Source organism: Rhynchophorus ferrugineus, unplaced genomic scaffold (assembly GCF_030347505.1).
Source record: "Rhynchophorus ferrugineus isolate W39M unplaced genomic scaffold, kcgeb_rfMv2 rfM8, whole genome shotgun sequence".
Taxonomy (NCBI): Eukaryota; Metazoa; Arthropoda; class Insecta; order Coleoptera; family Curculionidae; genus Rhynchophorus; species Rhynchophorus ferrugineus.
Window position 1 is genome coordinate 27,311,806 of NW_027472587.1, and position 19,844 is coordinate 27,331,649.

At 33.5% G+C, this 19,844-nt stretch overlaps 1 protein-coding gene across 6 annotated transcripts in view; it reads left to right on the forward strand.

Moving 5' to 3' along the window:
• LOC143200636 (phospholipid phosphatase 1) overlaps positions 1-19,844 on the forward strand; it is a 140,155-nt gene that overhangs the window by 116,597 nt on the left and 3,714 nt on the right. For 5 of the 6 annotated variants that reach the window (XM_076411154.1, XM_076411156.1, XM_076411158.1 and 2 more), the window contains exons 2-4: positions 7,156-7,321; positions 17,270-17,519; positions 19,456-19,690. In XM_076411154.1, the coding sequence (XP_076267269.1) occupies positions 7,156-7,321; positions 17,270-17,519; positions 19,456-19,690 (651 nt within the window). Of the gene's footprint in view, positions 1-599; positions 692-7,155; positions 7,322-17,269; positions 17,520-19,455; positions 19,691-19,844 lie in introns of those variants that run through there. The other variant, XM_076411159.1, reaches the window with a different exon arrangement.

Consider the following 19,844-nt stretch of genomic DNA (forward strand, 5'->3'; position numbering starts at 1 on the left):
CAGTGTTATTTATGTCAATTACACTTTAGACATAATTTAAGATACTTAAAACAATAAATACTTACACTAGAATGATATTATTTCTGTGAATAAATTACCGATATTCAAACTATACTGGCTGGTTCCCGCCTTGCAACATTTTTCTGCCTTCGAGCGAAAACACACAACTTGTTTGGGTTTTTAGCCTAGCGCAGGGTAATATATCCGGACTGTAGGGGAGGGGGTACCAAAAATAAATATTTATTTATATTTATTAATTCCAACTTTTTTTCTAAACCATGGTTATTTCTTCTTCCTGTTAGCTTGGGTTCTAATAGAATGTATTTGTTTCATCATACAAATCCAGAGGTGAGTAAAATGGGCACATTTCAGTAAGGCCCACTGAGAAACAGCTGAAACCTTAATCATACACAGCTTTATCCTGGATTCGACGGTGATCTATTGTTTTTGTTGAAAACAAAGCATATCTGGAGCTGCTAAATTTAACATAATGTCTGATTAGTTCTAAACCTAACGTGTATAGCATTACAACTATTAATCTAAACACTTGATAAGATTTATTGTTGTTCCCTTAAATAAAGGCGAAATGAATGAAAACGAAAAATGAAACGAGTCAGTACTCACAGTGAATAAATTGTGTAAAGAAGTTATATAGAATCTTGGTGGTACCATGAGCAATGTACCTCTAGTAGTAAGATATTTATATTGATTATTCAATGTTTGTGAACACTGTAATGCTGTTACGTCAGTAAAAAGATTTATGTTCCATTGTCATACCTGCTTTTATTAAGTTGTCTATATAATTATATTAATTTTTTATAATAAATGAATTTCAAACTTGCAAACTTAATTAGTGTTATCCGTATATCAACTTGAAGTAAAAAAATAACAATTAATCATCAAACAATAGTCTCTCAATATCAATAACAACAAATTAACATTTCAATTTAGTTTTGTTGTGTTTGACGTCGAACCTGTCCGTATTTTGTTGATAAATATATTTAGCTGAGGTTCCTCTTTATCAATATTTCATTATCATCATTATCAATATTTCAGGAGAATTAATGATATTGAAAGACTGAACTCAAAATAAAATCAAATTTGGATCAATGGATGCTTATTATGTTACTCATATTTACTAATATATCTCTCTTCTTCACTAAATAACTGATTAAAATAAAATGATAAAATATGATTAAAATCTTTTAACTGAGGTATCTGATGAAAACATTAATGAAAACAAAAGAAACACACAAACGCCTAATCAAGCTTATATCAGATATGGTTTATTTCAATATATAATTAATACAAATATTATTTTAAATTGGAATAATGAACTACATTAAAAAATCTAATAAGATATTTGCTCGAATCGATAAAGAAAATTGTTCTTTAAAATTTCATAGACATTGATCATGTTCTTTATATATATGTATATATATTAAAGTCTCCTTAGGGAACTATGGGTTTATCTGGACTGGGCCTAAAGTTTAACGTGGGCTCAGAACCACGGTCCTCAGCATTAAGCCTACCGACTAGCGAGTGACCAACTTTAGAAATCATCCCAGAAGACATCCGGTCTTACCCAGCCTGGTTACTGGCGTGACTGGGATCATTTTCCTTGTCGGATTTTGCACTCAATCATACACAATCACAAACATAAATTTACGACCCTGCCCCAGCAGGATTCGAACCCGCGGCTATCGCAAGAATAAGAGGACCGTCCCATCGCCTTTACCACTGCGCCACCAAGCCGGCTTTGATAACGTTCTATTAAGATACTGCAAACTATTATTTGTATTAAATTTTGTAAAAAATACTAGCATTTGCTAACATAGAAATATTATGTAAAAATTAAGAATTTTAATTGAATTAGGTGCTTTATAAGTAATCAATTGGTAACGAATAAAATAATCCACATATATAGTCTATTCAAAGTTTTTTTATATATGCGTCATCGAAATTTGTGACGTCAAACTTAACAATGTTGCTGCATCAACTCTGAGTTTTAGTTCAGTTTGGCTTTGAAATACAAAAAAATTCTAATCTAAATAAAATAACTAAACAAAAATACGGTTTTCAAATATTATTTATTTTAACATTATAGTACATCCAATGGACGTAAATGACACATTTTTCTAACATATACAACGGTTCATAAGATTTTCTTTCAACTTTATCATTGTTTACTTTTAAAAACATTGGCTTCTGAGTAGGTCACAGTTGATCACTACGTTGGAGATTGTTTCGGTTCTAAAGTATAACAAAAAAATAGTATTTTCATTTTTAGTCATTTTTAATACAAATAATTTGTTATCTTTAATTTATCTTATAACTCATTTATTACGAAAGGTAACAAAAATCCGTAATTATTCCTCATTGTTAGTAAAAAGCTTGATAAAAACTGATTTTCATAATAAAAACTTTTATCGCTTTATCTTTTCCTTTTTAATTCGTATAAAATAATGTTAAATTGTCGAATTAATTTATATATATCGGTATCATTATATATCATACATAGATTACAATATTCCAAGTAGCAACAATATCAGCGCTACTTACATATTACTGTTCCCTTCTCACTTTACATACAGAAAACGTCATATAGTTTGACAGGTATATCAACATTTGTCACTGCTTATGCACGAAATAAAACAGACAAAAAAACTCTAATAAAATCTAGAATGCACAGCGAATCATCCATAGAAGTTCTGTATAGTTTTGAAGACAGTTTGAGTGGAAGTCCTCTTATTGTAAGTTATTAATGTTTATTGTTTCACTGTCTGTTTATAACGTGATTGTTATTTATATTCTGAGTCTAATAATGGAAAGACAGTAATTTATTAATGTAAACGGCTTTATTGTTTTCGAAATATTCTCTGAGACCAAATATTCAAATTACTGTAAACAAAATAAGCTTTTCATGGCAAAACATGAAGGTCAAACTTCCATTTTGGAAATATCACATGAAGCCAAACAACACTTGATACTGACAAAGCTCAAAACATAAATAACAACACATTGTTATAAGATTTTTTTTAATATCTTTGAACGTCAACAATCTGCCAATCTGGCAGTATGTATTATTGTTTGATGTCCGTTATATAACATAACCATCTAACATGTAGAAGATCACTTCAGTAAGTGATTTGCCGTACAACTTATAATCTAAATCTTATTTTAGATACTATTCTAACTTATTTTAAAGTCTATCCTAACTTATTCTAATGACTATTCTAACTTATTCTAGAAATTTTTAAATTTCACTCTATGTGTCTATTAATCAGTTCGTATGGTAATTTGTGTTTGAGCCTACGCACTTTCACTGTCATCGCGCACATTTAACTGTTTGGCGAGTGCATTGCATTGGGATGCACTAATAGTCTTTCAGAGTCCTTCACACTAGCATTTCGAATCACACTCGTTATGGGTTCTATGGGGTTATCGCGTTTATCAGTTTGTGAAACAATTTGTTGGACACGTAATATGAGGCACCGATTATGACTCGCAACACATTATTCTGGAACCTCTGAAGAATATCTATGTTAGATTTGCTAGTAGTACCCCACAGTTCAATACCATAGGTCCAAATGGGCCTAATTATTGACTATATAGCAAAACCTTCTTATCGAATGATAATTTAGATTTACGCCCTATCAGGCAATACATTTGGCTTAGTTTAAGCCCAAGCTGTTTGCATTTTGTCACTATATGTTTTTTCCAAGTCAGACGTCGATCAAAATGCATTCCCAGATATTTAACGTTGTCTGCTGGCGGAACTTCATGATTATTCCATTTTACTGTGGGACATGTTCTTCTGCAAAGGGTGAATGTCATATGGGTAGATTTTGTCTCATTTAATTTGATACGCCACGTTTTCAACCACAATTCACACCTTTAACACCTTTGTTAAGATGAAGTTGGGGTTTTTTTGTGGCTGATATTGGATCCTCGTGTAATGATAAAACCGCTGTATCGTCAGCAAAAAAGATTAATAATACCGGTTCTTTCACGGTTTACATGTAAAACACTGTTCAATATGTTGCACTTATCGAATATCTTCTGCCATTTTTTTAAGGAAACCCATAATTCAGTCACTGTAATATTTTCATCAGAAATAGCAATCAGTAAGCGCTATGTTTCGTGAGTATGCTGGACGCTACAAAAGTTCGCATTGGGGCTTTATCAGTGTATCGTTCAAAACACTTGCAACTATGTTAGTAGTCGAGCTTTGTCATGCAAGAGGATGAGTTTGCGTCCGTTAATCGTTTTTGCTGGTCTCTTTTGCAGCAATGCGTCGTTGAATATGTTCAAGTGACGTCGATAGACATACGCAGTATGTGTTTAACTTGATTTTGGTAGCTTGTAACACCCTATATCTTGCTGATCCCACCAAAAATACAACAAAACTTCACGACCATGAATATTTCGCTGTAAATAACCCTTTTGGGCAAACCTATAAGTTTTGGAGCGTTTTGCTTTTATCCTTTGCGCTTTTTTCGTAATAGATCCACTTTTCATCGCCTATTACAATGGCTCACGGAAACTTTTAATCCACGGCGTTTTTTGTCACTGACACAGAGTCATCACCACGAAATTATTTAATCCTTCCGGAACCGCTACCAAAATTACGTTTCAGGCCGTGTGGGTTAATTATGATAACCCATTGAAAAACTTCGATAACTTACGTAAATTATCTGTGACTTTTTGCAAAGTTATAAGAAAAACTGTAATAATTTGAACAGTTTGTTTATTGATAGAAATATATTTCCAATTTGACATTAAATTATTATTTGCGCTTAAATAATTATATTTATAGTCAGGACATAAACATGTTTTAGTTTCGTCTTGGTAGACATTGCAAATGCTTTTTTTACATCTACTGCATGATATTTTAGTCTTTCTATCCTGTGATCTGGCACAAAAGCTGCATCTTCCATTTGCATAATGTTGAATCACTCTAGCAGGATTTTCTTGAATCGTGACATTGCTGTTCGCAAGAAATAGATATATTACAGTTGTTATAGTTTTGTAAAAATTATTGCTATTTTGTTTCCTGTTTAGAACATTTGAGAATATAAGATTTTGTAAAAAAAATTATCTCCTACTTCGGTTATTACATTTATAATTGGGAAAACTTTTAGTAAATAGTCATATCAATAATTTCCATGCCGGCTTAGGTAAAGACGACGGAACAATCCACCTACTTTTGCGCTAGTCGCAGGTTCGAATGCTGCTGGGACATGGTCGTAGATTTATATTTATGGTTGTTTAATATTTGTGATTGTCCTAGACAAGAGTGTAAAATCCGACAAGGAAAATGATCCCAGTCACGCCAGTAACCAGGCTGGATAACACCGGATCTCTTCTTGGATGATTTCTAAGTTGGTCGCTCGCCAGTCGATAGGCTTAACGCCGAGCACCGTGGTTGGGAGCCCACGTTAAACAGTAGGTCCAGTCCAGATAAACCCTCGTTGGTGACAAGGATACTTTAAAATATAATCCTAAATGGCTGTCTTCTAGTTGAACAAACATATACAGCACATTGGATTCTGTTACACAGCCAGGTGTGCGGAGAAATGAAGATTCCCCACGTAATTAAATTAAGTTTTTCGTCGCAAATTCGAACTAAATTCAACAATTTGTTTAAAAATTGGTTTGGTAATATATTTTCTAGGATTATAGAAGGAAAAAAAATTTTAAAAATGAATATTTGATAATATATTAAAAATAAACCGTATCTGGGATACCTAAAATTACCCTGTCAATCACGGAAAGGTTAAACCAAAATCAAATCAAACGAGTATTAATAAGTCAATAGTATTAAATGGAAAACTGTTATGTTATGTGGAGAAATATAAAAACCATAGAATTTAACAGTAAGGTTAAGTTCTTTAACAATTTTTAACATTTTACTGTGGCAACATATGCAGACGATACAGCAATCTTAGCATCCCATGAAGATCCAGTCACAGCATCAATAAACCTACAAACCCACCTGGAGCAAATACAATTATGGTTGAAGACATGGCGCATTAAAGCCAATGAAACAAAATCCACCCATATAACGTTTACCCTGCGTAGAAGAACATGTCCACCAGTGAATATCAATCATCGTCAACTCCTCCAAGCAGAGCATGTTAAATATTTTGGTATACACTTGGATAGACGCCTAACCTGGAAGAAGCACATACTCTCTAAACGGAAACAACTGGGACTAAAATTATATCAAATGTATTGGCTCATCGCGCGCAAATCCAAGTTATCATTAGATAACAAGGTATTGCTGTATGAGTCTATACTCAAGCTTATTTGGGCATATGGAATCCAACTGTGGGGTACCGCTAGCAAATCTAATATATCCATCATTCAACGGTTCCAAAATAAGGTGTTGCGTGCCATTGTTGATGCTCCGTACTATATTTCAAATAAAGTGATACAACGCGATATTCCTCTAGAACCTATAACGAGTGTTACTCAACGTGTTTGTGTGAAGTACTTCGAAAGAGTGTCAGTGCATCCCAATGTACTCGCTAATCAGCTAAATATGCGACGTGATAGTGAAGTGCGTAAACTAAAACGTCTAACACCACCTGATTTGATTACTGGACATATGTAGACTTTACATAAGTTCTAGAATAAGACTAATTGATTAAGATAATATTTTATACAGAAGATTGCTTAATGAAGTGATTTTCTACATGTCATGTATATATAATATAGACATAAGAAATACTTATTGCCAATAGGGCAGATTGTGGACTCACAAAGAATAATAAAAAAAAAACATTTTACTTCCCATTTCCACCAATAGAAATCGCTAATCAAAATACATGTATGGCATTTATTTGTTTGCTTCGTACAAATCCAGTATTTATTGATCTTGAGTATAATAATTGTAAAACGTATTGTGATTAATTTATATCCACTATTCAATATTTACAACAACTAAAATAATATATGCTTATTATAAAATAATTTATTAAAAGATGTAATGTGTGCGGTGGCTCCATCTCTTGGTAACCATAATAAAAACAACCACCCAATCATGTTTTTAAATTTATGATAAAACCATTCTATCACTAAACATTAACCAAAAATAATGTATGTGCATAAAACTAGTTAACAAGAATCTAACATATTCTCGTCTTTCAGGACAACAAGGCGATGGTGACGCCGCTGTCATCTAGCGATTCTCAGACACACCCGAGCGTAGCGATCGATATTACAGGTCCCGAGAAACCAACGAAAGAAAAACCACCGAGGTGGGTTAGGAGAGTACAGCTGATAGACGTTGTGAACGTTATATTGATATTGCTCGGTAAGTTTTCTATGATTAATCGATATATCTTGACGTTAGAAGTGACGTCGGCAGCGTTGCCACGTATAGCTCAAAATAATTAAAATGCAGAAGTGCATATAATGTTTAATACAAAATAAATCATCATGTAAAATATACCAGGAGATGCCTTGCCATCTTTATAGCAATACGCAACTTGTTTATGTTATTCTTCATAATATTAAAAATTGTTGAAAGTTATTGGAATAAACGCTCTTCACCAAAACAAACCAGAAAGGGCAATATCCAATGAATAGGACAAGAAATATACAGACAGACAACTTACAAACATATTTGAAAAACCCGCAGGCCGTTTTTAATCGTGCTCCCTTCGATGGTACATATACCAAAATTGGAACGATACAGAGTAGATTAGCATACCTCCTAAAAATATTCTTGTGCAATGCAAATACTGTAGTGATGACAGAGACAGATTAAACATTGAAGATAATCTGGAGACAATACTATCGCCAGGCAATATAGACAATTTGATAGTATTCTTAATGGCAATAAATCTGGACCACAATATCTAATACTGGGACAATATATATAGTCTGTAATATGTGAATGTATCTAGTACTTAGATTACTGTGTAAATTATAATAAATAAAATGTATGATAACATAACAGGCTCTAGAAAGACTTTAGCGGCTGACGAGTCGAAACATATAAAAAACAAAGAAAAAGTTTTTTAATCAAATTTCTACAGAAGTGTATTTAATAAATCATCAAGCAGAAATTGCTGTGCCATTCCGTCTCAGATTTCATAGCTTTTACAGCTGATACAAGTATTTAACTTTTTTGCAGAAATACTTTTTAATATATTTTGATATATGTTGCTGAAAATGCAGCAAATGTACCAACGTGAAAAAGTAACAATAGAAATAACTGCATAAAATAAATTTTTTAAAATATATTTTTCTGAGAGTCTCATTTTTACCAACGAGGGTTTATCTAGACTGGACCTACTCTTAACGCGGGCTCCGAACCACGGTTCTCGGCATTAAGCCTACCGACTGACCGGTGATAAGGTTAGAAACCTTCCTAGAAGGCATCCGGTCTTACCCAGCCTGGTTATTGGCGTGACTGGAATGGTCATTCCCTGTTGGATTTTCCACTGTTGCCGAAAGACATTTACAATTACAATCATAAACATACATGCATGTACATACATGCCTCAGCAGGATTCGAACCCGCGACTATCGCAACAGTAGCATGACCGTCCTGTCGCCTTAACCACTGCACCAACGAAGCATAAAATAACTAACTCTATTTATAATTTAATATAATTTAATTATTCAGTTATTGAATGTATACCTAGCCTAAAAATGGTATGATTAAAATTGTATTTTCGATATTCATTACTTTTGTACTTTGATTTGAAGAAAGGTGCTGCCGAAGCCCATGAAACACCCTTAAAAGCTTATGTAAATGTTGCTTCGTCATATCCGAATTATTTCCTTTGATTTCGGATAACGGAAGACTCGAAGGTAATGAATTACAAGACTTGTTGAGCAAAAAACCAGCTCAAAGTCTCCAAGAATCTTCAGATAACAGTTGATGGGAAATATCCAATAGAAAAAAGAGGCTACCACATGAATTGACTCAAAATGCCATTTCGAAACGTTTCGAAACGAACTAATAATGTAGATGTCCGACAACATCAGTTGGACAAATTGAAAAATAGCCCATTGAAGCTCGAATAGGAAGTTCTGCCGCGTCCAGTGTACTCACCAGACATAGGGCCTTCTGATAACTACTAGACGCAACACGTCGTTTTTCGACCCGGTATAATTATGTTATCAAAAAAATATTTCAATTAATATGTATCATACGATTTTTTTCTTTCAATAAATGTCTTTTTAAAATGGAAGACTCATCAGAATATATACATTATCACAGTTCGATTCCCATTTTCTTCTCTATCTTTGAAGTTAGATTAGATTGTCTATAAGTTAGACGTTATTTATTACCCTCGGTTTCCAAATTCGACCAGAATATGGCTTTTTTAAGTTTACATTTGGAATCGACTAGAATTATAGATAAAGGGGTATACATTTTGATTTTATTCATCCCAGTCTTACCAGTAAATATGCTAAGTAAAACCGGATATTATTTGTGATCTTCAATTATGATTCAGACCTCATTTGATTTTTTTCATTTTTCTTCGTTTTGTCACTCAGTGTCACAAATTTTCAGACCAAAGTACTTTTTCCATGTAGAAATCACTAATGGAATTAACTGGAACCTGTTTCACTTCCATCCAGTATGATTGATCATCAATTATGGTTTATAACGAATATCATTTATTAAAAACATTTTAAATCTGTCAATAAAGTCAAAAAATGATAACATGTTGAAGAAAAATTAGAAAACATTAACTTGTAAGCATTATTCTTAGATCCAAAATCCCAAAATATATTACGTATATTATAAGCTAAAGACTTGGCAACGTCTAACGCTCGGTTGGTACTTAACAGTCCCCAAAACAACAGTTGTATTTATACGTATTTACTATGCGGACGTCAGTCATATGGTGGTTATTCCTCGCTAGTAATGTAATCTAATCGGCGAAATATCGAACCATTTTATCTATAAATTTTGAGACGACATTCGTTTTTTGTAATAATTCGTTATACCACGGTTAGATAACGTTACGCTGTTGCGAGAAACGACTTTAATCATTCAGGTTTCGAGGAATGAACAGTAAATAAACATCGATTTCTTCATCGTACGTTAAGACCCCAAAAACGTAGCTGAAGTTACCACCGAGGATTGACATGAGAGTCCGAAAAATACCCACCTGTAAGTAGAATATAATGTATAGCAAAACTTGGCAATTGGAACGTATTTAAATAAATTATACGATATCAAGACAGAATGATATCTTCAATAACACCTTCTGTTTTAACACACACACATCGTATGACTTTATTTTCTTAGATTTTAAGCGATAATTAAATTCGACGAAATCATAATCAAATCTTGTGAAAGTTTCAATATTGTTAATTAGCTTGAAGAGAAACAATTTATTATTTTCGAATAATAATTACTGGTTACACATTACAAATATGCTTATGAGTAATTGCTCGAGATATAACATTATTTGCAATAAAATTTAGCAATAAAAATGCGTTCGTATAGACCTTTAGGTAATAAAAATTCGTACATTTATATAGTTTTTTTAATTATAAAACAAATTTTAATATTTATCGAATTTTATATGTAATGATAATTTTATTACAATAATTTTAATATATTACTCATTACGCACTGTTAAACATAATAAAAAAAAGTGTCTGTAGGTTATTTATCTAGGTTGGCATGATAATCCAAAAATTTAATATTTTAAGGTGTCTAATTCTTACATCATTATTTGTAATAAAATTACTTTTGAAAAATGGTTATCACTTATTATTTTTAACGGTTTTTCTTGATGAATTCCGAGCTGATTTTATTTGTGTACACCTAATATTTATCATAATTCAATATTTTGTTTGTGGTAAGAGAGTTTGTTATTTACAAAAATTAATATTATCATCCCTAATAAGTTTTAAATTAGATCCGCAGTAAAATTAACAGACGTCCTAAACAAACATCGAATTGTTGTACTTAATATGTTAATAATGATAAAATTGCATATTATATATATATATATATATATATATATATATATATATATATATATATATATATAATCCCTTCCATTTGTTTCTGTCTCTGCTCAGCCCGTTTGTTTTGATTGGAGCTTCTCCACTATTCTGAAGTATTTCTCTGATAACAGGTCATTTTGAAAAGTCCCCGGCCTATCATAGTAAAACACATTTTTTGGCAATTTTTTTTTAATCAACATAATTTCCTTCAAGGGTAATACCCTGATTATAGCGACCCTCCAACTTTTCGATACCATTTTTGTAGTACGGTTTGTCATTTGTTTCAAAATAGGCCTTAGTTCCGTCGATCACCTCTTTATTCGATGAAAATTTCTTCCCATCGAGCATTCTTTTGAGATCTCAGAACAGGAAATAGTCGCTGTGGGCCAGATCCAGAGAATACGGTGGATGAGGAAGCAAATCGAAGCTCAGTTAATTGATTTTGACACGGTGCTTTGTCTTGGTGAAGCAGCCCTTTCTTTTTCTTGAAATGCGGCCGTTTTTCGGCGATTTCGACCTTCAAATGGTCCAATAACGCTATGTAATAGTCGCTGTTGATGGTCCTTCCTTTTTCAAGGTAGTCAATGAAAATTATTCCATGCACATCCCAAAATACAAATGCCATAAACCTGCCAGCCGACTGTTGCGTTTTTCCACGCTTTAGAGCGGGTTCATCGTCTGCAGTCCACTCGGATGACTGTCGATCGGATTTCGGAGTGAAATGATGGAGCCATGTTTCATTCAGTGTCACATATCGAAGCAAAAACACGGGTTTATTACGCTTGATCATCTTCAAACACTGCTCCGAATCATCAACTCATCGTTGTTTTTGGTTAAAAGTGAGCTCGCGCGGCACCCACTTTGCGCAGAGCTTTCTCCTACCCAAATATTCGTGAATGATATGATGTACACGTTCAGTTGATATATTTAGAGTGTCTACTATTTCATATATATATATATATATATATATATATATATATATATATATATATATATATATATATATATATAATATATATATAATTATTTATAATATCATTTTATAATTATTCAATTAAGTTAATAAGTTCACAAAATCGATTACAGCTGGGGTGTCTCTATGAATTTGGGAGTTCTTGACAGAAATGGAGCGCACAGAGCTTGCTGGAGTAACTTGTTTTGCATTACTTGGAATTTTAAGATCAGAGTTGGCGTAGCGTAGCTGGATCAAGTGTTTGATCCGAAGAGGGCTATCACTGATCTATTTCAGCTCTTTTAGAGCATAACTTTGGTAATTTACTCCTGCGACATAGTAGCGGGTACAACGTGGAGGAAATTCCTTAGCCTTTTGAAATGACCTTTCTGATGTGGTGGTACTTAGGCTTACAACTAAGTGCTTGCAACAAACACTTAATGTTTTTTATATTAATTTTTCAAATATTTCTGATCTTTACGTTCCTGTAGTCTTACCATTCTTAAGTATGGCTTCAGTTTGATCTACCGCGATGTGTTCTTCTGCATTTTCTGTAGTTTTTGTTCTGATAATTCTCGTAAATATTCCTTCAATCTTTTTATTATCGGTTAGAATACTTCTATTTTTTATTATTGTTATATTTGCTCTACATTATCGTGATTATAGTAGTATATATAGTATTCCAATAAAACGGCCAATGCACGTCATAGATAACGTCGAATGTACTGTTAAATGCAGTTTATAATAATATAAAATTCATTTTAAACTCGGAGCGAATTTTGGTTATTATTTAACCCTAGTTGAAAAGAGACAGAATACTATCTGATGTGCAGGTACATGTAACCGAATATGTATAAAAAAGGATTTGTGTTGATACTGCTCGACCCTGTTGTCAAATGTCTACAAAGTTTTTTAAAACTTTATTATTCTAAAAATAATAATTAGAGATTATAAACCGGCAAACCTTATAACGTTCTGATGATGCACCAATATGATGCAGTAACCAATATGATGCATCAACATTGCGACGTACTGACGTCATAAATTTTGATGATGTGCATTTGATTTTGTGATGTAATCTGTTGAATTCTTCTGATCATCAAAGATTTTAACCTAAAAGTATTAATACAAGAAATGCCCCCCCCCCCCACTATGTTAAATAATTCATAATTTACTAATTTATAATATTAAATAATGAATGGGTTAATGAATAAGGAATAATGCTTAACAATGGTTTAGTTGCCCTTGATATGGTGTGAAGGGTGGGTTCGGGTACTTTTATATCAACAATCCCAAAAACTATGAATGGTTTTGAAATGTTGCCTCTGGTTGGTAAATCTTCATTTTCATATGACACTAAAAATGCGAGCAAGAAGCAAGTATGATAGTGGAAGTGATAACTGGTATATTCTTAAATATCAAAATTTATTGACAATTATTACCGTTTTCTTCTAGCACCTTAATATTGTACGTAGAACTACAAGTAAAGTATATCACATTTTAGAGATACATGTAGATAAGGGATAAGTTTTTCTTTTATATATTTTCAAGCATAGCTTTTTTAAATCAACAGTAATCTGCTGTCATATTCCAGATTATTTTGTTTTTCAGGAAATCTATATGATTGAGTAGAAAAGATGGAGAAAGTTTAAGTTCGTATTTGCTACTAAAGTTTATTTTTAAAAGTTCTAAAGGAACCTGGTGCTGTATATACCATCAGCACCTCTATGTCAGCCTATCACATTGTTTTGTCAAGTTCACCAGCATTGACGGATTCTCTTAAGATTACACATGTTTTTTAGTGAATTTGCTTCCTTCCATCCTACAGACAATATTCCATCTCGAAAGAATGATGTATCTTTTGTTGCCACCCACGAATTTTTTTTTAATTATTTAATTATTACATTGTTACTAGTTTACGACTAACCTACAATTGGTCTTTATGATAACTTAAATCTATGTATATAACTAGGAGGACCCATCGGCCCTACCTCAGTCTCTGGTGAAATAATGTTTATACACGTCACTGCTGTAGTTTTTATTATATGCACCTCACTACACAAGATCAGATGGTTTGATTCTTTTGAGTCTGTGTCCTGTTTTGGTCGTATCCAAAAGCTGCAATACTTCAATATTCTCATGAGAATGGAGTCTTTCCTCATGTCTCCTTGTAATTCTCTTGATTTCTTGACTTGTGGGTATCTGAAGGTCTCGATGTAGGTAATCGGTCCTATAGTATTTGGGTGCGCCCACAATACCTCTCAGGACTTTGTTACTCTTTGCAGAACATCCCCATAATTGAACTCCGTACGCCCATATAGGTTTCAGGTAAATGTAGGTAAAGTGCACATGCGCAGATTTACTTTAGTTAATTTTAATTTTCCAAGCTTGTGTCCAACTACTTATATTATCACTTTTCGTGAGGCTTCTTCACTATTGTCTCCGACAGCTATAATTGCAGTATCATCAGCAAATGTAGCTACCGTAATATTCTCCAGTATATCACAAGTGTAGAGTAGATAAAGCATTGGCCCCAGTACACTTCCTTGTGGTACACCTACTTTAGCTTCTTTTATTGTAGAGTAACCTTCTTGTTTGACTCCAAACATTCTGGTTGTAATGTACGATTTTAATAGTTCGGTGTGTTGCTTTGGTAACATTTTCTGTAGTTTATGAACAAGGCCTTCATGCCAAACCTTATCGAAGGCTTGTGCTACATCTAAAAATAAAGCTGAGCATACTTTTTTACTTTCGTAGGCTGTTTCAATAACATCTGTTAATGCCTGTGAACCTGGTCAATTATTGAATGCTTGTTAATAAACCCAAACTGGTGTGTTGGTATTAGGTTTTTTCTTTCTATGACCGGTTTTATTCTTTTCAACACGAGTTTTTCAAAAAATTCAAATATTACAGGCAGCAGCCCTATAGGTCTATAGGCTTTTATTTCGTTTGGTGCCTTCCCAGGTTTTGGGCTACCCGCGAATTGATCAATTTTTTTCGAATCTTCATAACTATATTAACAATACTCAGCACAAACGCATCAATTGTAGTCGATAGCTATATTTTCATTCAGCAACGCTTACAAAACCTCGTATTAAAATTCTTTTGTCTGTCCAGACAAAGGTCTTTGGTGTCAAAACAACGTAAAACGTTCTTAAACGTCGAAACCAGTATTCACATGTTGAAGTCGATGGAGTTATAAACCATAATCTTCACACAACATTCGATGATTTTCAGCCGCCTTTTTCTTCAAAAAAAAAAGTAAAAAAGGTAAAAGTTCGCGCAAATGTAATTTACTCGGTACAAATCCATACAATTTTCAACGCACATTGAAAACATTTTTGGTGTACAGTTCGGCGAAATGATACTTACTAAAAAGTGATTCTTCAACATGTGGTTTATATACTGTAGAGATAATATTTCAATAGCCCAACTCAAAAAACTTCCCTACAAGCAGCTCGCCGAACTAACTAATATCATCAACGCCATTCTGAGGCTGCAACACTACCCATCCACATGGAAACATGCATTCATCGCAGTTATGCCCAAAAATCATCACCTTCTGACTACACACCTATCAGCCTACGAAGTTCCATTTCCAAGCTTGCTGAAAGAGCAATTATTTATGCCCTTAATGATTTTACGAAGACGGACAATATCATTCCAGATGAGCAATTCGGGTTCCGCGCCAAACACTCAGCCGTTTATCAGGCCCATCGGCTGGCCGCAAAAATCAACTGTGAAAGACTTGGAGTGGTCTTCTTGGACCTAACCAAAGCCTTTGACAAGGTTGGACATGAAGGCTTAGTGGCGAAATGCATCCGATTGGGTCTATTCTCTCTACCCGGAAAACCATCGACAGGAGTTCCTTTCAGATATCCTACGAGGCCACAAATTGAGGCAGCTTTTTTCGCCGACGACACTGCTTACTTTGCTTCTTAAAGAGTAGCACCGCACATCCAAAGCAGACTCCAAAAGCAACTCGATGAGACGGTCCAGTGGTTACATTTCTGGAGGTTATAGGTAAACCCACAGAAAGCTCAGGCCATCTTCTTCCACAAGAAGCGTTTTGCACCGAGCATTTCGCGTCTTAAAATGGAGAACGCCTAGATCCCATGGTCAGAAGAAGCCACCTATCTCGGTCTTGTCTTCGATCGCAAGTTTAGGTGGAACTTCCAGATTCAAAGGTCCCTCCAGGAAAGCCAAGATATTGTCAATTTGCTGTTCCCTCTCATCAACCGGGCCAGCAGGCTTCCTCTCTCAATAAAATCTCTCCTGTACAAGATATTGGTTCGATCAGTCGTTGTATACGGGTCCGGTGTCTATCTAAAATACGTCTCACCTAGTCAGGTGGGACGTCTTCAAGTCTTTCAAAACAAAATTCTCAGGAGAATAATCGATGCCCCCTGTTTCTTCAGAAATAATCAAATTCATAGAGAAACAGACGTCCCTCAAGTTCACGATTTTATATCCGAGCTCTACTGGAGATATTTCTCCACTCTTCGTCTCTCGGACAATAGCTGTTTTACCGAGTTGGCCGATATTTTAGTCCAATAACTGATTCGGCTTACTCCAAATTGTCTCGACCTTTTCCGACGAGCGATTAACTCATGTCCCGTAATCTGCGTGGTGTGATAACGCCTCCATGTCCTTGTTTGGCCCTAGTGCCTGTAACGGTGTTACCGGTTACGGGCACCCTCTTTACTAACAGTATCAGTTAGGGTCATTGGATCAGCCGATAGGGTGGGGTTTAGTACCAGAGGCAGTCTCCACATAACCAGCCCAACTCACTTATTCATGCGGGTCTCCCTGACCAGGTATCCGTAACAGGATACCCCTTTCCGGTTTCAGGCCAAAAAAAAATTCAACATGTAGTTGGTTACAAATGTACCCAATGCTATTTAATACACATAACAACATATATTATAAACCCTTTCAAATTAATTTATAGGCGTGATAAATCAACACAAATGGGACAATTATATTTGTTATAAATAATTTCTTGCAAAAACAATTTAATATATTGATATAAAATATAACACATAAAAACATTTAATAATTCGTTTTCTAAAAAGCTGTTAATTATTTTATCAATAAACAACTTGCTGTTGAGCTATTTAATTAATATTAATACTAATTGAACGACATTTAAGTGTATGGAATATTTAAAAGGTATGATTACTATTAAGCATGATTTTAAATTGATATGAGTTTAGGAGACAAAAATAATTTAAGCCCTGAATAACGTGCCTTCACCATTTTGTCCTGTATTATGTGTTCAAATACAATTAAAATTTTCATTAATTTTATTTCTTTGTTTTTCAGTTGTATCTGTAATCATACTTCTGGAATTGGGTTATATTCCCGGTAAGAAGATAGGATTTTACTGCAAGGACCCACTGATTTCTCAGCCATACCATGGGGAGACAATCAACGCAGTTACGTTACTAGTTTCGAATTTAATTGTGATACCGTTATTGGTGCTTCTTTTGACTGACTTCTGTTTTAAAAGACATTCTATGCCATGGATGTGGATAAACGATGCCTGGTTCATTTACAAGGATTTTCTGACTGGGTAAGTTTAAGTAGTTTCGCTCATAGTTTGATTCCAAAATTATAACAAAGCAATAGAAGTTTTAACTATATGGGTTTTCATAAGTTTTTGGATAATTCTTCGATTATTTTGAATAAAATCATAGACGAATTTGCAATTATTGTTTCAGTGACAGTGATCTAACGTTTGATGCGTGTTTAATTATAGCTTTTCCAGATAGTCATCACTATTTTTTATAAAACCGGTGAATTCAGCATTGACATAATATACAGAATGATGATACTATCAATTCAAATTTCATGACTAATTTAAATGCTTTTAAAGATACAGCAGGCTGTGTCTAATGAACCAAACTAAATAAAAAAAAACTAATATAACAAGCGCAAGTAGTTATAGAAAATTGTTCAACCAAATTGATGCAAAAGTTATCGATAAAAGGTCATAATTATAGTAGGGAATATATATATATATATCGATATTTTTGAAAAAAAAATTAAATATATTTCTTAAATAATATAAAAAAAACATTTCATTATTTCTAATAACCCTTTAACTTCATAATTACTTATTTAGTTGCTATCTTGGTACTTAATATTAAAGGTTTAGTGTATTTTGGTACTTAATTGTAAAAGATATACTGTCGATATTTTTTCCCCCCGATATATCGATGGAGGCCGATACCGCTCGATTATAGTAGGAAAGAAACTTCGGTGCTGAGAAAGATGTTATGGTTTACAAATCCCTAAAAATTAATTCACAGTCCTAGAAAAAATACTGAAAATATTCGATAGTAATAAATTACGTTGTATATGTTTTGTTCATTGCATCTTATATTAGATACGTTTAGTACAAATTTAATTTATGAAATTAATTTATTGCTATTGTTCTGTTGTACTTGCATCAGTTTGTATTTTCCAAATTAAAATTAAATTAGACTAGTTAAACGGAAGTTAAGATTAAACACTTATTCACTGTACAAGTTTATGTAGTTTGGCTCGTTTCAATTTTCTTGTTTCCTGTGTATTGTCTAATAAGTGTATTACTTTTACGTTGCTGTGATTTAGTAACACTATTTCTCATTTTAAACCTCGTAAATCCATTTTATTTCGCGCTTATCGTATATATCTTCTTTCATTACGTAGCAATAAGCATTGGAATTAATGGATGAACTTGGTTTTGGCATCGTTGGATTACTAGTTGGTTTGATATCCTAATACAACCTCATATTTGAATTCCATAAGTCCAAATAGGCTTTATTTTCGACTGATTGACTTGAATTAACTGATAAACCAATCTCTTTGATTTTAAGTCAAGCTGTGGTATCTTTCAACTAACCAGCCACAGTTATTTGGTTTTAAGTCTCATCTGCTTTGTGTTTTGTCTTACGTGATGGTTCCAATTTAACCTGCCATTTAGATGAACGCTGATTCTGCTTTAGGAATCTGGCATCCGCCAAGTGATATAATTAAGTTTTCGTCATTTCACCGCAACGCAAAATTGACTTGGACAAATATGAAGCTATTAAGCTAAATTTTCTAGTCTCTAGTCCACTTGTAGATCTTGTTGACTGGTACTTGTACTTTTTCTACAGCCTTAGGTAGAGATATATCTTTTGCCATGATAACTGTGTCGTTGGTAAATGTTCCAAATACTGTTTATTTTGTTGTTGGGATATCACCAGTAGTCAAATGCACACTTCAACTGTTTTTGTCTTCGTAGGTAAGAGATAATTGCTGGAATTTATTACATTCAAAAGAACATAAATAAGAGGTCAAATACTAAACAGTCAGTTACTAAATAATCGATAGTAAAAAGTAGTCAATAGTAGTTTTCAGTCGATAGTTCCCAACGCTAGTTTAAATGTTGACAGTTTCACTTCATAGTTCTGCGGTAACAATTTGATCATCTTATGTTATATGATTGTATGATATTTTCAACCATTTATTTTTCTTTTCAGATGCGGACTAGTCCTAGTTTTAACCGAAATTATGAAAGCCCTTGTAGGAGAACACCGACCCCATTTTTTCGATGTTTGTCGACCTGACACCGCAGAGAACTGTACTGCAGGACAATATATCGAAACCTATGAATGTACAGTTACTAAATATAGTCATCATTTCATGGCAGACACATCCAAGAGTTTTCCCAGTGGTCATTCCTCTCTCAGCGTCTTCGTCGCAATCTTTTGTTCGGTAAGCATTATATTAAACTTATATTGCTTCGGAAATATTTATTAGTTGATTTTTTCTTGATTCAAAATTGCTTATAAAAGCTATAAATAAAGAAAACTATAATTTAAATCGATCTAATTTTTAATATCAGCAGAAGCAATTTGATTTAATAGAT